This window comes from Plecotus auritus, assembly GCF_963455305.1.
Source record: "Plecotus auritus genome assembly, chromosome: 8".
In the NCBI taxonomy this organism is placed as follows: Eukaryota; Metazoa; Chordata; class Mammalia; order Chiroptera; family Vespertilionidae; genus Plecotus; species Plecotus auritus.
Window position 1 is genome coordinate 155,926,333 of NC_137782.1, and position 17,876 is coordinate 155,944,208.

Below are 17,876 nucleotides of genomic sequence, written 5' to 3' on the forward strand. Positions count from 1 at the left end.
GTGAGACCGCGCGGTGGGGGCGCCACCCAATTCCTCCCACAAGGGAAAGGCCGGGCAAACCCAGCGCCCGGCCAGCGGTGCGGGGGCGGAGCGAGGGCGCCGATGGGCGTGGCGGGAGGGCGTGGGGAGGACAAGGAGGCAAGGCTGAGGGCGGCGCTAGGACCCGCCAGCGCCTGCCGGCTCCCGGGAGGTTGATAAAGCGGCGGCGCCGTTTGACGTCAGTGGGGAGTTAATTTTAAATCGGTACAAGATGGCGGAGGGGGACGAGGTGGCGCGGAGGCAGCAGCCGCACCTGGGGCTGCGGCGCCGGCGGCGGACCAGCGACCCCGGCACCGAGGTTAACCACGTCTCGTCCACGACCTCGCTAGGTACGGGCGGCCGGAGGAGGCCACGGGGTCCGGGTGGGGAGCGGGCGCGGGCCGCTCGGGCGCGCGGGCTCCGGCTGCAGGCGGCGGGGTCGTGGCCGCGGCCGCTCGGCTCTCCTCCCGTCGCCGCGCCGGGCAGCCGGGCTGTCGGGCCTACCCCCGCCGCGCCCTGCGCTCCCGCCGCGCGCGGCCTGAAAGGGCGCCCGGCGGCCGCAGCTCCCGCAGCTGTCGGTGCCCGGGAGGCGCGCGTCTGCGCCCGGTCGGGCCCGGCCCCCTGCCCGCTCGCCGCGTGGCTGCCGCTGCGTCCGCACCGACCCGAGGGGGCGGCCTTGAGCCGGGGCTGAAGACCCGGGCGCGGGAAGGGCGCGGCGGGGCTGAGTCCCGGAGAGGTCGGGACGCGGCAGGGCGACCTGTCACCCGCGGGCTCTCGCTGCTGTGTCCCTCGGGCGGCAGGGTGACCGGGGAGTGATGGGCCCCGCGGAGGAGGAGCGCGCGCGGGGAGCGGACACCTCGCTGCCAGGTCGGGAAACTCTCCGGACACCTTCCCGGAGGGAAGCGCAGCCCGCGGGCCAGGCTGTGCCCGGCGCTCGCGTTCCCGGGCCCCTCGGCCCCTGAACCCCTTCGCGCGGTTGCACGTGGCCAGGGTGCGAGTCCAGTCTTAGTTGTCAAACTGGGGTCCGGGTCAGTTGCTCAGACCCTCCGACTGAGCGTGTCTGCTGAAAAGTCACCTGACCCCTCGCTCTCGGGTTTTGCTGAGTTGAGTTCCCACTCCGGGAGTACGAGGAACGCCCCTGCCCCCTCGAGACGCCTGTGCGTTGGCCGCGGAGCGCTGTGCCCGTCTCACCGACAGCACCCCTATTTTTAGGAGTTTAGCATTTGATCTTTCACTGTGGTGTGAATTGAACACATGGAATTCTGTCTGGGAATTCTGATGGTACTTAAAGGCATGAAGTTTTCAAAGGCTTATACAAATCATAAAAGCGTACAGTTAGGTCAGTACGGCCATGGCATAGGTTAAGAGTTTGTTAACTACACTCAATATGAACTTGCGATTTTCAGAGTTCTCTCTTTCCACAATCTGATTTAAGATTTTGTGAGATGAAATGTAAAACATTTTTATAAAATACTGACTATGAAGGCTCACTTTAATAGAAAAGTTTATAGGAAATAACACTTCTTCATTCACGGTAGCCCTGGGAGGTGTCAGGTGATGACAGATTGTAGTGATTTGGTAAGGGAAAAAGGACAGGAAATAAAGCTTATTTTATTATTACCTGCCAACCAAAGCACATGGCAGAACTGTTTACGCAGAAAAAAAAAAAAAAAAAAAGGATGTTTTGTCTAGATCTCTTCTGGTTGGAATTCTGAAGTAAATTGCTCGGAATGCAGTTGGATTGGTTAATTTAGCTCTTTTGGACCCTAAGGGATGTGTGTGTGTGTGTGTGTGTGTGTGTGTGTGTGTGTGTGTGTGTCTGTATATCTGTCTATGTACCCGTCTAATCAGAAGCATAACTTTTTGACTCAGCTGTGGCTGTGAACATCGTTTTTACGCTGTGGTACACTGAGAAGAGATGGGATCCTTAAAAACGGACAGACACGGCTCACCATTTATTAAATGCTCCGTCTGCTACTGACAGATTTTAGTCTTTTTTTCTCTCCTTCTTCTAGAGTTAGCCTTCACTTGATAGTCATTCCTTGCAAATGAATGCCTAAAACAGTCCCTCTCCATGCTTAATTTGCTCTGAGTCGCCTATTACTACATTAGAAACCAAATAACTTGTTACGATTTGTGTTTAAAGGAAGAGCAAACAGGCTGTGCATGAATAGGGACTCATCTATTTTTGACTGTAGAAACTCTTTGTCTCCCTCTGCTTTCTGGATGAGTAAAGTTGAAGTGCTAAGTTGGGGTGAGTCAGGTGCAACTCCCGTAGTTTCGTCTTAGGTGCTTCCTGTCTCTTTTAAGAGAAATGTTTCCTCTTTTTTAGGAAATGTAGGATCTGTATAAAGCATTAACACTCATATTTTAATTACTTTGTAGGATGATAGGAATATGTAGATGTTTAGTCACGTTTTGAAATCCTTTGAAATTATTTTTTGGGAGAAGGAAGAGCTGTCTTAGAGTAATTTATTATAAGGAATGAGTTTAAAATGATATTATTCTGGCCTTAAGTAGAGTGCACCTATTTTGGAATTCCTTTTTCTTTTGCTACTGTTTTATAACTTTAGGATAAAGTTTTTGAATATTCACAAGTAAAAATAATTTATTGAAATTGTTAGAATTTTTCCAAAATTGTGATTTTTTTCCATCTGTCTGATAGTAAGCAGCTGCGTGGAAGACTGTCATCTAGTTTGATCCTGTAGTTCAAGACATGGTTTTATTATTTTTATTTTTTTTAAACATATTTTTATTGATTTCAGAGAGGAAGAGAGAGGGAGAGAGAGATAGAAACATCAATGATGAGAGAGAATCGATTGGCTGCCTCCTGCACGCCCCACACTGGGAATCAAGCCAGAAAACTGGGCATGAGCCCTGACCGGGAATTGAACTGTGACCTCCTGGTTCATAGGTAGACACTCAATCACTGAGCCAGGCCTGCGGGGCAAAACATGTTTTAAAAATTACAACACTTAGTAGCAATATACATAAAAAACATTGTTTGTGCCCCAGTGGAAGACCTGCTTGACATACAATTGTAAGCAAAGCCATTTAGCAGGCAGGTTCTCAAATATAAGAGCCAGAAATGTAAGGGATGGGAATAAAAGTTAAACTTTTGTAATGGTAATTTACGGCTTTACCAAAGGAGGTGTTCTCTGGGGTGGGTGCTGAGAAACAGCTTTTTGTTTTCTTTTCTTTTTAAAAGTGTAATAGTACTGTAGTCTCTGTAGCCATTTTGGAATTTCAAAGTTCAGGTGTGTTGTTTACTTTCTTGGACATTATTTAACTTAAGGAAGATAGTTGGGAATATAGAGTAATTGAACTTGATTCCCCAGTGAATTCATTACTCATGTAAGTTTCTTCCTATCCCTTACTCTCAGCACCCATAATACAGAAGACGGTTGAGGGCTTTCTCTGATAGCTTTGAAAATGGCTAGCAGAAAAAAAACCCATCAACCTGAAAGTATGATGGCAATAGGATACTTGTTACTTTATAAAGTACTTTAAACATCTGGCTTTGATTTTATTTTCTTTGAAAATCTTTCTGTGAGGGAATTAAGTTTCCATATTAGAGGGAATGATTGTGACTTGTCACAGAAACTACTCAGAGGCACTCTTACTTAGAGAAAGTAGGAAGCCTTTCTTCATTGAAAATTGTCACATAATTAGAGATGAATGGGTAAAACCTTGAAGTCTGATATCATACTAATGAGAAGATAGGGTTGTTAAAAAGTAATAGGTGGCTGGGTGGCTCAGTTGGTTGGAGTGTCAGTGGGTACACCAAAAGGTTGCAGATTCAATTTCCGGTCACGGCACATCCTAGGTTGCAAGGTTCAAACTGATTGATGTTTCTCATTTCTCACATCAATGTTTCTCTCTCAATATCAATAAAAACATATCCTTGGGTGGGGATTAGAAAAAAAAAAGTAAAGATGGGGCAAGTCACTAAGTGAAGTGGGAAATAACATTTTTCTTTTTAGTCCTCATCTGAGGATATGTTTATTGCCTTTAGAGAGGGAGGAAGGGGGGGGTGAGAGAGAGAGAGAGAGAGAGAGAGAGAGAGAGAGAGAGAGAGAGAGAGAGAGAGAAAGAGAGAGAGAAAGAAACATCAATCGGACAGTATTCGCCCCAACCGGGAATCAAACCCTCAACCTATGTATGTGCCCTGACTGGGAATTGAACCCATGACCTTTCGGTTTATAGGACAATGCTCCAACCAACGGAACCACACTGGCCAGGGCAGGAGTGGGAAATTTTAAAGTAGAAAGGGTAACGGTAGATATTGTAGAAAGAAGTAGAAGTAATTAAATAGAACAATTGTGCGTGTGCACATTGAGAAGCACGAAGTCTTCATAAGTGCAGAGCCAAGAGAACTAACGTATTTTAAAAATGATTTTTCCAGTTATTATTAATCACAACTCTGTGTGTTTGAGTGTACACATATTTGCTAAACTTGAGTAGAAATGTGTGTACATAGGTAGCCACCCTCAATACCCACTCTGGAGCAAATGGCTATAAGGTAGTTGATTTTATGGGCAGATGTCTATTTGAAACAACTGTTAAGTCATGAAAGACTAGTGTGTACATCCTGTTTTTAAACAAGGAGATAGTTTGTACTTCTCACTGACTTCTGGCCAGTACAAGTAGAATCTAGGGGGGATTCCCTTGCTAACATGCCAGCTTAACAAAATTTATTTATATAATTTGTATTTCTGTGGTTGGCAACAAAATAGCCAGTAACTCTATTAACTTGGTGAAGAATGTAACTGATGGAAGTTGCTTATCTAGATCTCTAATACATTCATCTTTTTATTGCATAATACTCAGATTGTGGGGGTTATGTTTCTTTAACCATAAAGAAGAAAGATGGTGTATGGAAAAAGAAGGAGGAATCAAAACCTGAGTGACTTCACTTCAACTCTCTGATCATTGAAGCCTATGACATACGGTAGTGATAATAATCCCCTAACAGGGCTGCTATGGGAAACAAATGAGATGACAGTTTTGTAAATTGTGAAGTTGTCTGTGCTTAAGACACAGTAATAGATATGTAAGGAAATGCCAATTTGAATACTTGTGCTATTATTTATATGTGTTTATTTGCAATCAGAAAGTCTCTTGTAATTGTTTTTCTGTAATGTGGACAGAGGTTTAGTTTGGACAAGGGTGGTAGGTAAATTATTAACTTTATGTGTAAAATGGTGATAATGTGTTCAGGATGAGGGTATTGTGAGTGTTAAATGTGATAAAAGTGCTTAATCCAATGGAAAACATTCTGTTGATGGTAGTTATTACTATAATTTGTGGTTATCTAAGATGAGACTTTGAACGAAAAATTAATTTTTAAAATAGGTGACTTGAAAGGCCTTTGTTTAGTTTTTTATAAGATAAAAGTAAACATCCACACTTCTGTCATTTTAATAAACTTGCATTTTAGAGAAACAATATGGCAAAGTAGTCTTCTGAAAATGCTGTTTTCAATTACGAGATTCAATATGAATTCATTTTTTAGTTAAGGTCATGACAGTTTCCAAGTAGAGTGCATTTTAAACAGTAAACATGCAAAATCTAACTATGGTCTTTTATGCACAAGAATGACAAAAAATGATTGACTTAATACCACATTAATTATTATCATATATAAGAAATAGCGGATGAATGCATCAATAAGTGGAATAAACAAATCGATGTTTTTCTCTCCCCCCTTCCCTTCTCTCTCTCTCTCAAATCAATAAAAAAATTTTCCCCTTTATATAATAATTTATAGTAGAGTCACGAGTAGTGATTAGAACATAGTTATTTTAACCAATGACTTACTTTTGAGCTTTTGAGTTCTATAAACTTCCTATGACCTTCCAAATGGAGGCTTGGATTACTCAGTAATAACATTTTCCCCCTCCTAGAAGGTTAATATCAACTTACTGGTCTTTAAACATTTTTTTATTATTAAATAGATAATAACTTATGAAGGCACTTTGAAGCTTTAAAGCCTTAAATTCTTTAAAGGGGGTGAAATTGGCACACTAAACAAGCTGTTTTTTTCTGTATTTGAATGAATGGATTTATGAGATATTAAAAGTTTGATTAAGTTCACTTGTATTAGAATGGAGGTTGATTTTTTTTGAATAGGAGAAAAATTTTGGCTGGAAATGAACCTTGTTCTTAGATTTTTAAAAAAGACAGTTAATCAGATCTTCAGAAATTGCTGTTTTCTTTTCATCAGCATTTTAATTTTAAAATAAGTATGTCAATATGGACTGGCTACGTGGAGTTTTTGTTTAGAATTGAGAGGCTTTTTACGTATTGCAAGAAAATGACAGTGCACTTGGATATTGTTTTCAAAAAATTCTAAATTTAGGCTAGAAGGTCAAGGGAAGGTCAACAATTATAGCTGATGCCAAATGTCTTACAACTGCATGTTAAGATGGAATTTTAAAAAATATTTTATTTTTTATTGTTGACATTATTATAGATGTCTCACCCTCCCCCATCCCCCTCCTTTGCCCACCTCTATCTAGACCTTCTCCTTCCCCTCCCTCTGGCTTAAGATAGAAATTTACTGCCTTTAAGTTTCAGCTAAACTTGTGATTGATGGAACAGGGTTTGTGACCACAGCTCTTTACCTAAAGGAGTGATATGATAATTCACACCTTGTTGTAAAAGTTTAGTTTTTTCTAATTTAAAAAGCAATAATTTTTGTAGACACTTGGAAAACACAAATAAAAAGGAAGAAAGTAAAAATCATATCAACTAGTGGTAACCACTGCTGACATTTTAGTATACATTTTTATATCCTTTGTAATTTTTCCTAAATTGAGATCTTACTGTAATTTTGTAATTTACTTTTTCATTGCATATTGTATTTCCTTATGTGATTAAAAAAAATCTCTGCAACTTGATTTCTTAAGTGGCATTGTAGTACTACTTAACTAATCTTTTTGGATGTGGGGTTATTTCTAAACATATGTGTAGATAAATCTTGACATTTAGGATAGGTAATAAAAGTAGATTTGTGGGTCACATGGCATGTATATTTTCAAGATTGAAGACATACATCAGTAAATCCATTCAGAAAGGTGTATCCATTCTGTCTTCTGTTAGAGTTAGGTTTGTGCTTATTTACAGATACTTTTGTTTACAAGTGGGCGTTATTTAAAAATGCAACACAGGTAAAAATGGAGATTTTACTGCTTTATTTACATATCTTTGGTTACAATTGATGTTGAAAATTTAATGGGGTAACTGAATGCAAATTATTAATTGTATGTATTCTTTGACCATCTCTCAGTGTTTCTCTTACTCTTTCGTAAATGACCTTTTGCATATAAGAAATTCCTTTTCATATTTGCTTTTTAATTAAAAAACTTTTTAATAATTTACAGTATTACAGATGTGCGCCACACTATCTATATCAGTTGACCATATTGGTGTGGGTCAATTTCTAAGGTCTCTGTTTTGTTCCGTTGGTCTATATACCTGTTCTTGTGCCAGCACCAGGCTGTTTTGATTACAGTGGGTTTGTAGTATAGTTTGATATCAGATATTTTGATCCCTCCAACTTCGTTGTTGTTAAGATTGCTGAGACTATTCAGGGCCTCCTGGGGATGTTTGTTCTAGATCTATGAAATATGCTGTTGGTATTTTAATAGGGATTGTGTTGAGTCTGTGGGCATCTGCTTCAGTGTCCAGTAGTGTGGTGGAGACTCCAAAGTTTAGGAGCTGGGTTCAAATCACCACCACAACCAAGCTTCAGCTTCCTTAACTAAAACACACACACACACACACACACACACACACACACACACACACACACCACTTTAAAAGTTTAAGTTGAAAAGATAATGTCTTAAAAGCACTTGGCATGTATTGAGTGTACAAAGAAAGTTATCCCTTTTCAGGGTAAAGGAGAACCTTATGGGACTGGGATTAGTTTTCTTTTGGGAGTGAAGAGGTGGAGAAGGACAGGCTGATAGAGGACCATATTTAGACAAAGAGCTAGCTTTTTTCCCATTGATGTTATAAATTGACACCTACCTTATAAAAGGGCTTTGCAGTTGCTTGTAATGTTGAAAAGTGCAGAACAGCCTCCTGTTCTAACCTTTCACATAGATGGGAGATCAAATAGAACATATGCATATTTGTGATTACAGTTTACATTAAGTTTATAATTTCAGAAGTAAAATTTACCATGTGCTAGTGTTGTTGAGGAAGACTTAATGGAGAGATAGGTGGACTTTGAAAAATGGGTTGGTCTTAGAGAGCAGAGTGTAGGATGTACTAGTTTGAAAGATAATAAAGATAGTAAGTAAGGAAGCTTTTTGCAAAATAGTTTAAGCACTAGCCTCTCCTTTCTAATAATTTTTCTAAAAGGATTGCTTAAAAAAGTATTTAAAAACAATTAGGAAAAGGCAGTTGAAAGAACAAATGGTGTTAGAGCATCCTTCCTATATAATAAAAGGCTAATATGTAAATCGATTGAACGGTGAAAGGACTGGTTGCTATGATGTGCACTGACCACCAGGGGGCAGATGCTCAATGCAGGAACTGCCTCCTGGTGGTTAGTGCGCTCCCATAGGGAGCGCCATTCAGCCAGAAACTGGGCTCCCAAGCTGGCAAGCCCAGTGGCGGCTGTGGCGACCTCTGGGCAGCACTAAGGATCTGTGGCAGCACTAAGGATGTCCAACTGAGACCTCCCGCACTTCCAGAGGGCGCAGGCAGGGCTGAAGGACTCCCCACCCCGCTGAGTGCACAAATTTTGTGCACCGGACCTCTAGTGTTTAATAAAAGAGGAGTATGGGCTGTTTTTCTGTACCCCAGGAGAGCAAAGAATTGATTTAAATAACTGGATAATTCTTAGGAAAACTGCCTGAACAGTCTCAAATGTGACTTCTTAAAAACTATGGAGATGTGTTCCTCCTTCCTGTTTTTGAGCATGTGTATTTTAGGAATGTCTAGTTTAAAGGAATCCCGACATGTACTTTAAAATTTCCATACTAGAGAACTGATGAAAGGAGAGTATGCTGAGAATTTTTGACTTTCTTATCCCTTTTGTTTTTTCAAGTTAGTTACATTTTATCTAGCTGGATGGACGTTTGTTTTTGGTACTTTCCCCTTCTTTTTACTGCTTATAAATTTTGCCCGTATTGAGCCAATTTTGGGATTTGAGTGTATACTTTACTCTCCTCCCACCCCCTTTTTTTTAAACTGCTGCTTTAACAAGTCATCTGAGGTAGAGAGTTGTGGCAAAATGGAACTTAAGCGTCTTATTTCCAGAGTCTTGGCAGATAGATACCAATTTGAGATTTGTTATGAAAATCCTATTCTAAATTTAAGCTTGGATCCTGTGTGCATTGTTATTATTAATTTTAGTGACTCCTTTTCTAACTGGTTATCCCAAATTTCAATAGCTCTTTTGTGGATTTAATATCTTTTGACTTACTATGGAGTTAATTTTTGGGGGCCAAAAAGGGAATGTTTAAAATATTTGCCCGAGTCAGGGAAATCTGCTCTGACTTTGGATTCCTGTTCCCTGTGTTACAAAACTTTGTAGTCACTGTATCAAAAATACTTTTGAAAATAGAAATTTAATGCATTGTTGCTTTATAAAGGCTTATAAGAAAGAGAATGTCTCTTATAAAAAATATGGAGTAATTTAGTGTTATTTGTTGCCTAGTCCAAAGAAGGATGTTGAACTAGCTAGCTCTTACATGCATCACTTTCTCTTTTTACTGTCACCTCCTCACTTTGTGCTTCTCACCTTATACTCATTCTCTTCCAGTTGCCTTATATCTGATTTCTCTGTTTTTAGACTCTCATTACACTTCTTCCTCACTCATCACTTTCACCTTATCTTTCTAACACAGCTTTGATCTTATCACTCTGCTTCAAAATTTTCCGTGGCTCTCCTCAGAATAATGCCAGCACTCTTAGCCTTAAACTTTTAAGTTTAGCCTTAATCTGATTTTCAGGGCTCAGAGGGATGCAGCCTTCTCCAGGATGTCTTCATTAATAACCCCAATTTAAATAGTCCAGTATAGCATTTTCTTTATACTGTTCTTTTATGCTTGTTGGTGTTCAAACCTTGGGAGTTAGGATTATTATCAGCAAATTGTACATCTTTAGTATCTAGTATAGTGCCTTGCTCTCTAATTACTGGCTTGTGGTAAGTAGGGTGGGAACCTTTCTCACTTACTCATGACACATTGTATAGGTCATTGTGTCAGTGAATATGAACTAGTGAGTTACACATTTATTTATATTACATATAAATATATGTGCACGTCTTACCAAAGATGGGCAAATAAATTTTTATTTCATTATTTATTTATTTATTTATTTATTTAGAGTTTATTTGAGCCAAAACTGATGACATATGCTAGAGAGCAAGATCCAAATGCTTATGCAGCTTATATTGTAAAAGTCTACAGCTTAAAACGTGCCCTTCACTAAAGCTTATGAATGAAAAAGAATTGTTTCTCAAATGGGTGACTGTATAAATGATGTGCTGACTATGTAAATGATAGTTTTGACAAGGAAATTTTTGGAGAAAGTAATGGGAAAAATAGCTGTATGCCAAATTTTGTTATAAAGATGAGAGATATACCCCTCTCCTTTTCGTTAAAAAGTTGTATTTTTAAAAAACATTTTTAATGATTTGAGAGAGAAACATTGGTTTGTTGGTTCGCTTATTTATGCATTCATTGGTTGATTCCTTTTTAAAAATATATATTTTTATTGATTTTAGAGAGAGGCAGGGAGAGGGATAGAGAGAGAGAAACATGGATGAGAAAGAAACATTGATTGGCTGCCTCCTGCACACCCCCTACTGGGGATCAAGCTGGCAACCCAGGCGTGTGCCCTGACCGGGAATCGAACTGTGACCTCCAGGTTCATGGGCCTGGGCAACACATTGTATTTTTGGTAACTTTTTTCAGTTTTCTGGAAATTTTGAGCACAATAGAATTCAGCTTTGATTTTATTCAACAAACTTGCTTGGTTGGCACAGTTGGAAGATGATGGATTTGACTATTATAAAGACCTGGGTGTGTATCCCTATTTGATTGCTTTAAAATGCTATGTCCTTGCAAATTGCTTAATCTGTGCCTGGGTATCCTTTATACAAACAAGGAAACTCATTGCTACCCCACAAAGTGATTTTATGTAGAGATGTTATGCTATTACTAAAGGCCCAGTGCACTAAATTCATGCACTCAGAGGGGGCCCCTCCAGCCCGGCCAGCGCCCACTTGCAGTCCAGGAGCCCTCAGGGGATGTCCAGCTTTTGGCTTAGGCCCGCTTCCCGTCTTCCGCCACTGCCACCGCCACCGCGTTCGACAGCCATGAGCCGGGCTTCTGGCTGAGCAGCGCTCGATTTGCATATTAGCGGGTGTTCAGTGAATTATTTATTGAGAGAATCAAGACTTATATACCCCCCACTTGTATTCTTTTTGTCCCCTGAATCAAAATTACCTTGGTGGTTTTCAGTGTGGTGTTTGTTATAAAGATAGATTACTAGACCCCATATCTAATCAGCTGTCTCAACACTGGACGAGAAGACCAAGAATCTGTATCCTAAACAAGCCACCCTGGTGGTTCTTAAGCTTTAGTGTGCATGGGACTCACAGTTTTATTGTGTGGCTGTACCTAATTAAATACTGACAGTGTAACTCAGTTGTAGACCCATGTATAATTAAATTACAGATGAATTGACCATTCTGTAGCAAAATATTTCCCTGTTGATCTGTAGGGTAGAGTTATGTGTATCTGTAGTTTTGATTATTTTAGTTATTCTAGTTTTTGTCCCAAAATCCAGTATGATTCAGAACTTTAAGAAATCTGAAATACTAGATGTTTACCAATGCACTTCGCCCAAACAAAATAAAACCCTTTAAATCAGAAATAATTTTTTTTTTACTGACAAGAATGGATGATGCCCTGACTGGCTTGTCTCAGTGGTTAGAGTGTTGGCCTGTGGATTGAATGGTCTCGGTTTGATTCCCAAACAAGGGCATGTAACTGGGTTCTTCCCCGCCCTGGGTCAGGGTGTGTTTGTTAGGCAACCAGTCAATTGATGTGTCTCAGATCTATGTTTCTCTCTCTCTCCCTCTCCCTCCCTTCCACTCTCTCTAAAAAATCAATAGAAAAAAAAAAATCCTGGTGAGGATTAACAACAACAACAACAACAACAACAACAACAACAACAAAAGAGAATGGATGAGCTGATATCAGGGATTTAAGTAAAAAGCATAATTCAAAAGTAGGTCTGATTTAGTCTTCTTTCTATGGCTATACCACCTGAGAACAGTGGTTGGTCCTTTAACATTTAAAGGCAGTTTGGTAGGAAAAGTTTGGGCTTAATATAAAAACCTAGGTAGAAATCTTGATGCATATACTACTTTTATCTGTAGAATCTTCAAGAAAAAAAATTTAAACTTGTTTGAATATCCGCATTTCCCCTCTCTGAAATGGGAATAGTTGTTAAAACACAGGGTTGTTGAGAGGATTCCTGTCACAGTGCCTGGCATAAGTCATTCATAAGAGTCTTAATGAAGGTAAATTCTGAAGCAGTTTAAAATGCTTCATTAAAACAATTGTAACATATTTCATACTTACAAAAATGACAGAAAACTGTAATAGATGCCCAAGTGCCCATTGCATAGGTCTATTAATATTTGCCATGTTTGTTTAGAATCCTTTTTTAAAAAGAGAAATAAAGTGTTACTGTATAGTTGAAGGGTTCTCCCAACATCTCTCTCCTTCCTTTCCCCCACAGATATATGCCTCTCTTGAAGTGATGTATATGTTTCCTGGTTTTTAAATAGTTGTGTAAAATGTCTATTTTCCCTAAATAATACATAGTATTGTGGCATATTAAATTTTTTTTTTAAATAAGTGGCTTAAACTATGTATTTGTGGCTTGACTTTTTTTCATTTTACATTGGTTTTGAGGTTTATCCATGTGTACACATTTAGATCTTATTCATAATTTCAATTATTTCATGGTTTTATTTATTCATGGATATTCAGGTTCCAATTTTTATTTTTACGGTTACAAACAATGCTTCAGGAAACAAGAGACCTTGTCTCTTTCTTCATGTGCATATGTGTAAGAATTCCTCTAGTATATGAACAAAGTTAATCAAAAATTAAATTTAAAAAGTTTCACTACTGTGTACTCTAAGTGTTTAAAAATTTGGACCAAGGAACAAAAGTATACCCCCACTCCCCAAAGAAAGAGCAGATGCAAGAGTCTTGGGGTGACTTGGGTGAGATTTTCTGCAAGACTTGCCTTTAGAAGAAAATAGAGAAGAATCTAAATGAGGACTCTTTAAGTTGCGGAGCCTAAATAGAATTTTTCTGAATTTGTGTTGTTGCTCAGAGTTCCATGAGCCATTACTCATTTCAGCATCTCTTAACTAGCCAACAAAATTGCTTTATAAACTCCAGCCTCATTTAAAATACCTAATTTAAAATTCATTTCAGTTGAAAAATATTTTTTATCTCAAAGTACACTGATATCCAAATTTATTCTTTAAGAACTACTTAATATTTGATGGTAAGCTCTGGGAAAATACTTTTAGCTGATATATTTGTAATCTATTTTACATTTTTCTTCATCTATTTAGATAAATGCATGAAGGAATTTTTATGATTCGGTATTCTTAAAATGGGAACAGCAGAAATTCTGTTGCATCAGTGCTGGTTACTATGGAAGCAGATTTCAAGTGCAAAATAATATGTAAAATTTATAGGAAAACAACTTTTTGTTTATCTCTTGATAGTAATGAAAGAAGGAGATGAACTACATTATATACTCTTTAAAAGCATTTTTAAAACTTGGTGATTTAGGATGGTCTTGTTGGTCAAAGGGATAAAGCTAATGGGGGACGTTATCTGAAGGGGTTCAGAACAGGCCTCCCCAAGATGTGCCAGTTTGGCCTATGAATTATTTTGCACTGAATGCAGTTGAGACCCTATCCCTCCTTAACTACCTAGAAGAATCTGAATCGGGGGCCTTGCCCACAATAAGAGTTATTACCAGAGATACCCTTTTATGATTTATCTATAGGGCAGGGCAAACCTCTACTTATTTAACTTCTGTTTTTACCATCCTGCCAGTGACCTTTCTCCCCTCTGAAGCCTCAAGGCATCTTACCTCATTTCTTGGCTGCCATATATACTTCATTTTACTTTTCTGTCTCTGAACCTGTCATGTTTGTGGGGGTTCCCATATCAATATATAATTAAATTTGGTTATTTTTTTTGGTCTCAAATCAATTTAAATAGACCAGCTGTAAGACTCTAGAAAGAAGGGTAGTGTAAAATTTCTTTCTCTCCCACATAACTAATATCTGACATCGTTAATAGTTCCTCTGCAGGAGTCTGTAAAGTTTTTATTTTGGCAATTTGCATTGTAGTTCCAGTTTCATAGGAGAGATGTTTAACTTTTTAAGTTTTTTAATAACATTTTATAGGAGCAAATAGTTAAAACCTTTTTTTTTTTTTTTTTGTAGTAACTGATTGGCTAATAGCTTCTTCTCTCTTTCAAAAACATAGTTTATTGAAGTCCAAGTTTGTGTCTTTGTCATTCTTACTCCAGGCAATACCTATTTGGGGCAGGGGGAGGGAAGTTGAGCACTACTAGAAAAGCTCACCCAGGTGACTGATGATGGTTCCTTACTAGTAGTTTTCAACTCTAGCTATATATCATGTCAACATATTAAAATACTTTTTACATTCACATTTTTAAAGTAGGTAGCCAGGATGGAGTGGTTAGTTGTGTCATAGTATTAGCGGTCTCCCAGGAAGAATGGATGATTATAGTTGAGCTTAAACTTTTTTCTTCTGTGGGAACTTTAATATCACTCGAAACTACATGAAATGAAATAAAGTGATATTTACATACTAAACACCTGTAAATGTTGTGATCCTGGGTACTCTGTTATTTCCTGAGGACCAGCAGTGTTGGTATCATGTTGGAGTTCGAAGTGTACAGTTTCAGGCTCTACCCTGGATTTACTGAATCAGAACATGGATCCCCAGGTCATTCATGTGCATGTTAAAAGTTTGTGAAGCACTGTTGTAGAGGAAATAATACTAAATTAATAAGACCTGGCCCTTGAGTGATCTAGGCATGTGTTTTCCTTATCTTTAAAATGGGTGAGTTTGGCTGCATAATGTCCAAAACCCCTGTGAGTGATATGTTAGACTTAATTTTAAGTACAGCAAGTTCTTACTTAATTTTGATGGGTTATTAAAACTGCAGTGAAATTACATATAGCATAACCAGGTTTACCATAAGCTAATTGATATAAACAAGAGTTAAATTCCTGTAGCACATTTCTGGTCATAAAACATCACCAAGCACATTTCTGGTCATAAAACATCACTAAACTTATAAAGAAAGACCCCAAACACTTCTAATATTATACATTGAAATAAATATGAGCTACATATACATTCAAAAAGAGTAGAAACAAGATAATTATTTTTCAACGCACTTATTCCAGTTCACGGTAGCAGGTACCTGAACCCATCCCTATAGCTCAGGGCACGAGGCGTGAACCAGCCCTGGACAGGAACTCTTCCATTGCAGGGTGCATTCACATCCACACCCACATTCACTCAGACTGGGACAGTGTAGACAAACCAGTTCACATAATGTGCACACCTTTGGGATGTGGGAGGAAACCACAATACCTGGAGAAAATCCACGCAGACATGGGGAGGACGTGCAAACCACACAGTGGCCTCGACCTGGAATAGATATTTTTCTCTCATCAGTGTTATAATGAAACAATGTTAAATGAAATGATGTTGTTTGAGGACCTGCTGTACTTGAATGTCCTCATGTGTCTTGACATTTGTATTCTAGGGAGGATATGCATATTCTGTTGATGCTAGATTTAAAACACTGGGAGTAAACAAGTCCCTCCCCAATATAAAAAGCTGTCTGTCTATTGAGTTCTTTAAGAAAAAAAGTGTTAATAACTTCATAATTCCTTTTCTATTTTTTAACCAAAATATTTTGGCATGATGAAGGCCTGGATTCACAGGAATTCATAAAGGAGTAAATTTGTCACCATTGGAGACCCTCATAATTATGTTTCACAGGTCATGAATTCAGGTCAAGAGAAAACATTTTAAATTGAATCTGAACAGTGTCAGAATTGATGGATAGCCCCAGTTTTTCATCACATTGGAGTGTAATATTCATGGCAGTTATCCTTGAAGGGGGCAATACTAATTAGGATATTTTTTCTAGAAAATGATCTTCTTTTTTTCTTTTCTTTAATCATCACCCAAGGATATTTTTCTATTGATTTTTAGAGAGAATGAAAGACAGACAGAAATATCGATGTAAGAGAAACACATCGATTGGTTGCCTCCTGCACAAGCCTGACCAGGGCCCGGGCCAGGGAGGAACCTGCAACCGAGGTACATGCCCTTGATGGGAATTGAACCCTGGACCTTTCGGTCCACTGGCTGACACACTGTCCACTGAGCCAAACCGGCTATGTCTATCCTTCTAATTTAATAAATTAAAGTGCTAAGGGGAATAGGTTGGATTTGATTTTTTCAAAATGCCTTACTGAAGTAACATAAAATCCATTGATTTTTGAGTACAGGTTGATGAGTTTTCTCAATTGTATAGTTTTGTAACCATCACACTCATGATGTAGAACATTTCTATCTCAAAAAGTTTCCTTGTTTTCCGTTTTAGTTGGCTTAGCTTGGGCTGCTATAACAAATTACCATAGACTGGGTGACTTAAGGGACAGTTACTGCTCATCTATGGAGACTGGGAAGTTCAGAATCAAAGTGCCAGCAGATTCTGGTGAGAGCCCTCTTTCTGGTTTTGGAGATGGCTGTCTTCTTGCTGTATCCTCATACGGTGGAGAGAGATCATGTCTCCCAAGTCTCTTATTAATCTCATACATTAGGGTTTCACCTTAGTTATCCCCCAAAGGTACTACCTCTAAGTACCATCACATTGGAGATTAGGGCTTCAACATACGAATTGGGGGAGGGGAGTACACAAACGTTCAGTCCATAGTAGTAGTTAATTCTCTTCCTTTACCGTCTGTTCCTGGCAATCACTAATCTGCTTTGTTAACTTGTAGATTTGCTGTTTCTAAATTGAATCAGACACTACAATATTTTACATCTGACTTCTTTCACATAGTATATATAATGCTTTTTAGGTTTATTTGTGTTATTGTTTATTTCAGTAATTCACTTCATTGCCAAGTAGTAATCCATTGTATGGATTTAACACACAGTTTATTCATTTTCCAATAAATGAACATTTGAGTTGTTTCCAGTTTATGGACGTTATGAATAAAGCTGCTATGAATATTTGTGTTCAAGCCTTTTGTTGTCATATGTTTAATTTCTCTTTTAAGTACATAGGGGTGTGATTGCTGGTTGTATGGTGAGTGTATGTTTAACTGTATATATAGGGTATTGCCAGAAAGTTTTTCAAAGTGGTTGTATCATTTTATAACCTCACCAGAAATAATATGTGAGTGCCAAATACTCCCATAAACTCTTTTGTCAATCTTATTATAAATTTTAGCTATTTTAGTGAGGGTATAGTGGTATCTCATTGTGTTATCAATTGACATTTTCTTGACATTTAATGGCTTTGAATATATTTTCATGAACTTACTGGCCATTCATGTATCTTCTTTGAAGTGTCTGTTAAAATCTCTTGTCCATTTAAAAATGGAATTGTACTTATTGAGTTGTAGAAGTTCTTTATATATTCTGAATACTGGATTTTGATGAATGATTTTTATGTTTTATGAGGGATATTGATCTATAGTTTTGCTTCCTTGTAATATCTTTGTCTGA

General features: G+C 38.6%; 1 protein-coding gene across 6 annotated transcripts in view; it reads left to right on the forward strand.

Moving 5' to 3' along the window:
* Positions 1 to 220: 220 nt before the first annotated feature.
* The window catches only part of ATL2 (atlastin GTPase 2), a 45,281-nt gene continuing 27,625 nt past the window's right edge, over positions 221 to 17,876 (forward strand). For 4 of the 6 annotated variants that reach the window (XR_013961536.1, XM_080686383.1, XM_080686381.1 and 1 more), the window contains exon 1: positions 227 to 368. Coding sequence is in view for 3 of the 6 variants with exons in the window: in XM_080686383.1 (XP_080542509.1) it covers positions 251 to 368 (118 nt within the window). In the remaining 3 variants the exon portion in view is untranslated. Of the gene's footprint in view, positions 369 to 17,876 lie in introns of all 6 variants that reach the window. The other 2 variants (XM_080686385.1, XM_080686384.1) reach the window with 2 other exon arrangements.